We start from the raw sequence: 8,123 nt of genomic DNA on the forward strand, positions 1-8,123 counted from the left end.
CTGCACAAAATGTGTTTGTTTCTTTGCTGACGTCGCCCAGTAGTACTACTGCCATACCTTAGAGTTGATCTTAGAGTGGATTTCTTAACTTTCAGGGGCGGTCGGGTAGCCTAGTGGCTAAAGCGTTCGCTCGTCACACCGAAGACCCGGGTTCGATTCCTGACATGGGTACAATGTGTGGAGCCCATTTCTGGTGTCCCCCGCCGTGATATTGCTGGAATATTGCTAAAAGCGGCGTAAAACCATACTCACTCACTCAAGTCATAACTTTCCAGATTGTATAAATCTCTATTCCAGATTGAATAACCATCTATTCCAGATTGAATAATTATCTATCCCATGTTGCATAACTATCCATTCCAGATAATATATCTATCTATCCCAGATTGTAAAATTATCTATTCCAGATTGTATAACTATCTATTCCATATCCTTAATTATATATTCCAGATTGTATAACTATCTATGCAACGTTCAGCGTGGCGTTCAACAGTATTATAGTCCTATACCGGCGGGTCAGTTTAAGGTGTCACCCTATTGGCCCCGGTTTGATTCCTTTCAAGGGCACAGTGTATGAAGCTTAAACGATGGTCCCCAACAAGGATTCCAAGCATACATTGCCCCAAAACAAGGATGCCAATTATACAATAATCTTCAACAAGGATGCCAAGCATTCAATGATCCTCAACAAGGATGCCAAGCATTCAATGATCCTCAACAAGGATGCCGAGCATACAATGATCCTCAACAAGGATACCAAGTATACATTGACCCAAAACAAGGATGCCAAGCATACAATGATCCTCAACAAGGATGCCAAGCGTACAATAGTCCCAACAAGGATGTCAAACATACAAAGATCCTCAACAAGGATGCCAAGCGTACAATGATCCTCAACAAGGATGCCAAGCATACAATGGCCCCAACAAGGATGCCAAGCATACAATGATCCTCAATAAGGATACCAAGCATAAAATGGCCCCAACAAGGATTCTAAGCATAAAATGATCCTCAACAAGGAAGCCAAGTTTACAATGATCCTCAACAAGGATGCCAAGCATGCAATGGTCCCCAACAAGGATTCCAAGCATACAATGATCCTCAACAAGGATGCCAAGCATACAATGATCCTCAACAAAGATGCCAAGCATACAATGATCCTCAACAAGGATACCAAGCATCCAATGGCCCAAACAAGGATGCCAAGAATACAATGATCCTCAACAAGGATGCCAAGCATACAATGGTTCACAACAAGGATACCAAGCATCCAATGATCCCAAAGAAGGATGCCGAGCATACAATGATCCTCAACAAGGATGCCAAGAATACAATGATCCTCAACAAGGATTCCAAGCATACAATGATCCTAAACAAGGATGCCAAGTATACAATGATCCCAAACAAGGATACCAAGCATACAATCACCCTCAACAAGGATGCTAAGCATACAATGATCCTCAACAAGGATGCTAAGCATACAATAGTCCCAACAAGGATGCCAAACATACAATGATCCTCAACAAGGATGCCAAGTATACAAAGATCCTCAACAAGCATGCCAAGCATCCAATGATCCCAAACAAGGATACCAAGCATACAATGATCCTCAACAAGGATGCCAAGCATACAATGATCCTCAACAAGGATGCTAAGCATACAATAGTCCCAACAAGGATGCCAAGCATAGAAAGATCCTCAGCAAGGATGCCAAGCATACAATGATCCTCAACAAGGATGCCAAGCATACAATGGTCCTCAACAAGGATGCCAAGCATACAATGATCCTCAACAAGGATGCCAAGCATACAGTGGTCCCCAACAAGGATGCCAAGCATACAATGATCCTCAACAACAAGGATGCCAAGCGTACCATGATCCTCAACAAGGATACCAAGCATACAATAGTTCCAACAAGGATGACAAACATACAAAGATCCTCAACAAGGATGCCAAGCATACAGTGATCCTCAAAAAGGATACCAAGCATACAATGATCCTCAACAAGGATGCCAAGCATACAATGGTCCCAAACAAGGATGCCAAGCATACAATGATCCTCAACAACAAGGATGCCAAGCGTACTATGATCCTCAACAAGGATTCCAAGCATCCAATGGCCCAAACAAGGATACCAAGTATACAATGATCCTCAACAAGAATGCCAAGCATACAATGATCCTCAACAAGGATGCCAAGTATACAATGATCCCAAACAAGGATTCCAAGCATACAATGATCCTCAACAAGGATGCCAAGCATACAATGATCCTCAACAAGGATGCCAAGCATACAATGATCCTCAACAAGGATACCAAGCATCCAATGGCCCAAACAAGGATGCCAAGAATACAATGATCCTCAACAAGGATGCCAAGCATACAATGGTTCACAACAAGGATACCAAGCATCCAATGATCCCAAAGAAGGATGCCGAGCATACAATGATCCTCAACAAGGATGCCAAGAATACAATGATCCTCAACAAGGATTCCAAGCATACAATGATCCTAAACAAGGATGCCAAGTATACAATGATCCCAAACAAGGATACCAAGCATACAATCACCCTCAACAAGGATGCTAAGCATACAATGATCCTCAACAAGGATGCTAAGCATACAATAGTCCCAACAAGGATGCCAAACATACAATGATCCTCAACAAGGATGCCAAGTATACAAAGATCCTCAACAAGCATGCCAAGCATCCAATGATCCCAAACAAGGATACCAAGCATACAATGATCCTCAACAAGGATGCCAAGCATACAATGATCCTCAACAAGGATGCTAAGCATACAATAGTCCCAACAAGGATGCCAAGCATAGAAAGATCCTCAGCAAGGATGCCAAGCATACAATGATCCTCAACAAGGATGCCAAGCATACAATGGTCCTCAACAAGGATGCCAAGCATACAATGATCCTCAACAAGGATGCCAAGCATACAGTGGTCCCCAACAAGGATGCCAAGCATACAGTGGTCCCCAACAAGGATGCCAAGCATACAATGATCCTCAACAACAAGGATGCCAAGCGTACTATGATCCTCAACAAGGATACCAAGCATACAATAGTTCCAACAAGGATGACAAACATACAAAGATCCTCAACAAGGATGCCAAGCATACAATGATCCTCAAAAAGGATACCAAGCATACAATGATCCTCAACAAGGATGCCAAGCATACAATGGTCCCAAACAAGGATGCCAAGCATACAATGATCCTCAACAACAAGGATGCCAAGCGTACTATGATCCTCAACAAGGATTCCAAGCATCCAATGGCCCAAACAAGGATACCAAGTATACAATGATCCTCAACAAGAATGCCAAGCATACAATGATCCTCAACAAGGATGACAAGCATACAATGGTTCACAACAAGGATGACAAGCATACAATGATACTCAACAAGGATACCAAGTATACAATGATCCTCAACAAGGATGCCAAGTATACAATGATCCTCAACAAGGATGCCAAGTATACAATAACCCCAAACAAGGATGCCAAGTATACAATGATCCCCAACAAGGATACCAAGCATACAATGATCCCCAACAAGGATGCCAACTATACAATGATCCTCAACAAGGATGCCAAGCATACAATGATCCTCAACAAGGATGCCAAGCATACAATGATCCTCAACAAGGATGCCAAATATACAATGATCCTCAACAATGATGCCAAGTATGCAATAACCCCAAACAAGGATGCCAAGCGTACTATGATCCCCAACAAGGATACCAAGCATCCAAGGATCCCAAACAAGGATACCAAGGATCCAATGATCCCAAACAAGGATACCAAGTATCCAATGACCCCAAACAAGGATGCCGAGCATACAATGATCCCAAACAATGATGCCAAGCATACAATGATCCCAAACAATGATGCCAAGCTTACAATGATCCCCAACAAGGATGCCCACCGTACAATTATCCTCAACAAGGATGCCAAGTATACAATGGTCCCCAACAAGGATACCAAGCATACAATGATCCTTAAAAGTATGCCAAGCATACAATGATCCTCAGCAAGGATGCCAAGCATACAATGATCCTCAACAAGGATGCCAAGCATACAATGGTCCTCAACAAGGATGCCAAGCATACAATGATCCTCAACAAGGATGCCAAGCATACAGTGGTCCCCAACAAGGATGCCAAGCATACAGTGGTCCCCAACAAGGATGCCAAGCATACAATGATCCTCAACAACAAGGATGCCAAGCGTACTATGATCCTCAACAAGGATACCAAGCATACAATAGTTCCAACAAGGATGACAAACATACAAAGATCCTCAACAAGGATGCCAAGCATACAATGATCCTCAAAAAGGATACCAAGCATACAATGATCCTCAACAAGGATGCCAAGCATACAATGGTCCCAAACAAGGATGCCAAGCATACAATGATCCTCAACAACAAGGATGCCAAGCGTACTATGATCCTCAACAAGGATTCCAAGCATCCAATGGCCCAAACAAGGATACCAAGTATACAATGATCCTCAACAAGAATGCCAAGCATACAATGATCCTCAACAAGGATGACAAGCATACAATGGTTCACAACAAGGATGACAAGCATACAATGATACTCAACAAGGATACCAAGTATACAATGATCCTCAACAAGGATGCCAAGTATACAATGATCCTCAACAAGGATGCCAAGTATACAATAACCCCAAACAAGGATGCCAAGTATACAATGATCCCCAACAAGGATACCAAGCATACAATGATCCCCAACAAGGATGCCAACTATACAATGATCCTCAACAAGGATGCCAAGCATACAATGATCCTCAACAAGGATGCCAAGCATACAATGATCCTCAACAAGGATGCCAAATATACAATGATCCTCAACAATGATGCCAAGTATGCAATAACCCCAAACAAGGATGCCAAGCGTACTATGATCCCCAACAAGGATACCAAGCATCCAAGGATCCCAAACAAGGATACCAAGGATCCAATGATCCCAAACAAGGATACCAAGTATCCAATGACCCCAAACAAGGATGCCGAGCATACAATGATCCCAAACAATGATGCCAAGCATACAATGATCCCAAACAATGATGCCAAGCTTACAATGATCCCCAACAAGGATGCCCACCGTACAATTATCCTCAACAAGGATGCCAAGTATACAATGGTCCCCAACAAGGATACCAAGCATACAATGATCCTTAAAAGTATGCCAAGCATACAATGATCCTCAACAAGGATGCCAAGCATACAATGGTCCCCAACAAGGATTCCAAGCATACAATGATCCTCAACAAAGATGCCAAGCATACAATGAACCTCAACAAGGATGCCAAGCATACAATTGTTGACAACAAGGATACCAAGCATACACCTTTTCCGATACACAAGGATACCAAGAAGTGTGTGGTAGAATAATGGGGACTTCCCTGTCGAATGTTGAGCAGTGTATTATCCTGGTACATCATGTTTGTCCTTGAACCAAATATGAGACCGTGCGTTGAGAAATGTCCTGATGTTGGGAATTACTGAGAAACACTCGGATGTCGTTTTTGATGTAGCAACCCGTGGTTCTGGAGCCTACACAGGAATAGCTCTCTCTCTTTGTTGACATTGGTTAAAAATGTTCAAGCAGATTCATTGCCATTGTATAATAAACAATGGACACTGATGTATTGTTGGGACAATTTGTTGCAGCTGGAACGACGGGAAGAGGACGAATGAGTGAGTGAGTATTGTGTGACGTCGTTTTTAGCAATATTGCAGCAATGTCACGGACGGGAGACACTGTAAATGGGCTCAGTACGTTGTACTCATCAGGGAAATCGAACTCAGGCATTCGTCGTGACACATCAACGCTTCAACCACTACCCCCCTGTTCCGCACAAGAAGAGGAGATACCACAAGTAACATTGACGCGTTTCAATTCTGAGACCGCCTTCATGGTCTAGCAGATAGAGTCTCTGACCGGGGAGCGAAATGTCGGGGGTTCGATACCCGGCCACGGCATACCAAAAGACGTCAAAAGATGGTACTTGTTGTTACCCCGCCCGGCGTTCGGTATTAAGGGGCTTAAACAAGGACTGGGTGGCTCGGTATACTGTGTCTGAGTGGGGTATTCATGTTAAACTGAGGCACTTTAAAAACTGCATAAGTCCGGTCTGACACGAACAGACACATACATCATCTGGTCAGAAGACAGGGGATTCAGATATTAGAAACTTGGTTTATCCGGACAATGTTTCAGAAAACGGGCAAGTTTAAAATGTATAAACGAGGTTCGACTGCATGGTAATCGTCAATTTTCAAGCAAAGGGTCATTCTTTCTAAGATGATCGCCCATCCAAGTACGATCCATACCTAACAGCCATTTTGACCAACCGATACCCACTTCGGTCTAAGAGGACCTTGTCTAATATTCCTTATATTCCTGTTAATCGCTGGCATCTAGCTGACAACACCAGACAATAGCTACAGGTAAGTACAAGACGTTCAAGGGAAACCTTAAAACTATACTACTCAATATTTTAAAGGATAATCAGTGCAGGAGTACTGTTGTGTACCAATGTCGGGATTCGAACCCGGGTCTTCGGCGTGACGAGCGAACGCTTTAACCACTAGGCTACCCGACCGCCCCTTACTGTTGTGTGACGTCGGACAACAAACACTTACTTTTTTTTATTAAAATTGTGTGAGTGGAAGGTGCTACCTGTAGAGAAGGATCTGCTTTCCTTGCTTCGAACACCTGGTGTCATCACTGATATTCCTTGATCCATCCATATACTTTTCATCTGATTCACTATTTTGACTTTTGCGCCAAATGGAATCTGTTTGCGGCTGATAATCGAGACTGGTTATTCTCTGGCTTTGACAATTGACATATTATAAGAATCAGATTTGTGTGTCATTGAAAGATAAAAAAATGTATAGAATACGGTAATCTATGCATGCTTTGTGATTCCCACACACGAATGTCACAGGTGACAAAAACATGTTGAAGGCGATTAAGACTGATTACAAGAAATACGTCCGTGGATGCTCACAGTCGACACCAGATTGTCCCACTTCCCTGTGGAGAGCACTGACTCTGTTTAACCCAGGCACATCTGCACATCAAAGACTCGTATAGTAATGTAGTCACCAGTTGTTGAGTATGGTAAAGTTATGTGAAAAATCACATCTACGTCACACCACATACCTCACAACTTATATCGCGACAAGTTTAACAGACATTGTGAAAATTAACATTAAATCTGAGATAATATTTTCAACAAAAACGTGCGTTGTGCAAATACGAACCTTCGCATTGACAATCGAACGCTTTAGCCAGTAGGCTACCCCACCGTCCCCAAGAACATTAAACTCACACGACACACAAAAACAATACAATCAGCATCATCCAGCGCTTTGAAATCGTACTCAGCACTCGTAGCCAAGAATGTCACCCAAGCGAAGATACGTCTGAGGCTGTAAACAGGCCAATTCCAAAAAAAATTGTATTTGTCATTTTCCATGACGCCCTCTACATATTCCGGGTCGTACCATGGATGGATCTCTGTGTCACAACCACAAGCATGGCGGTAATAAAGCATCGAGCTACACCATCATGTCGCTTAAGACACTGTGTTTGTCCCAAAGCTGTGCATCCACTGACAATGTCATCGCATAATCTACATTTCATATATGCAAAATCGCATATTGACAGTTTCGAGTGGGAAGTGATTTGCCTAAAGCACCAAACTGCAAGCCTTCTGTTTCACTTTCCAAGCCAGCCGACTTCATCCAAAAGAAGGACTCTGCAGGGTTGCTGATCTTCTCACTCAACACCCTGCACATAAACCCGATACAGTGGTCGTTCAGAAGCCTCTCCTTGCGTCTGGGCCGATTTGAGATGGCACTTCGCTTGATTGACACTCATTACAGTACAGAACCATCAACAAAATCAACACCGACATTGAGATTATGTCCCATATCCTTGGATCGTTTAAGAAATCGGAATGCCTTGTTTTCATCATGAGTCTTGACATACTTCACAAGAGGATCATCAGACAAATAAATGTGTGCAAAAGTACACAATACAATTCTATCATGAAGAGCCTCCACGTTAA

The 8,123-nt window shown here is 42.8% G+C and overlaps 5 protein-coding genes across 5 annotated transcripts; all 5 read left to right on the plus strand.

Moving 5' to 3' along the window:
• Window positions 1-587: 587 nt before the first annotated feature.
• On the plus strand, window positions 588-1,516 carry LOC139465136 (LWamide neuropeptides-like). Its single transcript, XM_071246825.1, has 2 exons — window positions 588-822; window positions 1,170-1,516. Exons 1-2 carry the CDS (start codon window positions 588-590, stop codon window positions 1,514-1,516), a joined length of 582 nt encoding a protein of 193 aa, XP_071102926.1.
• A 205-nt stretch (window positions 1,517-1,721) lies between these two features.
• On the plus strand, window positions 1,722-2,358 carry LOC139465137 (uncharacterized). The gene is made up of 2 exons (XM_071246826.1): window positions 1,722-1,869; window positions 2,009-2,358. Exons 1-2 carry the CDS (start codon window positions 1,722-1,724, stop codon window positions 2,356-2,358), a joined length of 498 nt encoding a protein of 165 aa, XP_071102927.1.
• On the plus strand, window positions 2,355-3,138 carry LOC139465138 (uncharacterized). The gene is made up of 2 exons (XM_071246827.1): window positions 2,355-2,527; window positions 2,808-3,138. Exons 1-2 carry the CDS (start codon window positions 2,355-2,357, stop codon window positions 3,136-3,138), a joined length of 504 nt encoding a protein of 167 aa, XP_071102928.1.
• A 178-nt stretch (window positions 3,139-3,316) lies between these two features.
• Window positions 3,317-4,039, plus strand: LOC139465139 (LWamide neuropeptides-like). Its single transcript, XM_071246828.1, has one exon. The coding sequence runs from the start codon at window positions 3,317-3,319 to the stop codon at window positions 4,037-4,039; it is 723 nt and encodes a 240-aa protein (XP_071102929.1).
• LOC139465140 (LWamide neuropeptides-like) lies at window positions 4,036-5,242 on the plus strand. Its single transcript, XM_071246829.1, has 2 exons — window positions 4,036-4,243; window positions 4,383-5,242. The coding sequence occupies exons 1-2, from the start codon at window positions 4,036-4,038 to the stop codon at window positions 5,240-5,242; spliced, it is 1,068 nt and encodes a 355-aa protein (XP_071102930.1).
• The last annotated feature ends 2,881 nt before the right edge of the window (window positions 5,243-8,123 follow it).

The sequence above is a fragment of the Haliotis cracherodii genome, unplaced genomic scaffold, assembly GCF_022045235.1.
Source record: "Haliotis cracherodii isolate W230 unplaced genomic scaffold, xgHalCrac1.p SCAF_17, whole genome shotgun sequence".
In the NCBI taxonomy this organism is placed as follows: domain Eukaryota; kingdom Metazoa; phylum Mollusca; class Gastropoda; order Lepetellida; family Haliotidae; genus Haliotis; species Haliotis cracherodii.

Bases quoted from the DNA above. Each gene is read 5' to 3' on its own strand.
- LOC139465136 (XM_071246825.1), top strand. From the start codon at position 588: ATGGTCCCCAACAAGGATTCCAAGCATACATTGCCCCAAAACAAGGAT. The intron at 823-1,169 runs GTACAATAGTCC...ATCCTCAACAAG, and splicing joins CCTCAACAAGGATGCCAAGC to GATACCAAGCATCCAATGGC.
- LOC139465137 (XM_071246826.1), top strand. From the start codon at position 1,722: ATGATCCTCAACAAGGATGCCAAGCATACAATGGTCCTCAACAAGGAT. The intron at 1,870-2,008 runs GTACCATGATCC...ATCCTCAACAAG, and splicing joins CAACAACAAGGATGCCAAGC to GATGCCAAGCATACAATGGT.
- LOC139465139 (XM_071246828.1), top strand. From the start codon at position 3,317: ATGATCCTCAACAAGAATGCCAAGCATACAATGATCCTCAACAAGGAT.
- LOC139465138 (XM_071246827.1), top strand. From the start codon at position 2,355: ATGATCCTCAACAAGGATGCCAAGCATACAATGGTTCACAACAAGGAT. The intron at 2,528-2,807 runs GTATACAATGAT...AGCATACAATAG, and splicing joins ATCCTAAACAAGGATGCCAA to TCCCAACAAGGATGCCAAGC.
- LOC139465140 (XM_071246829.1), top strand. From the start codon at position 4,036: ATGATCCTCAGCAAGGATGCCAAGCATACAATGATCCTCAACAAGGAT. The intron at 4,244-4,382 runs GTACTATGATCC...ATCCTCAACAAG, and splicing joins CAACAACAAGGATGCCAAGC to GATGCCAAGCATACAATGGT.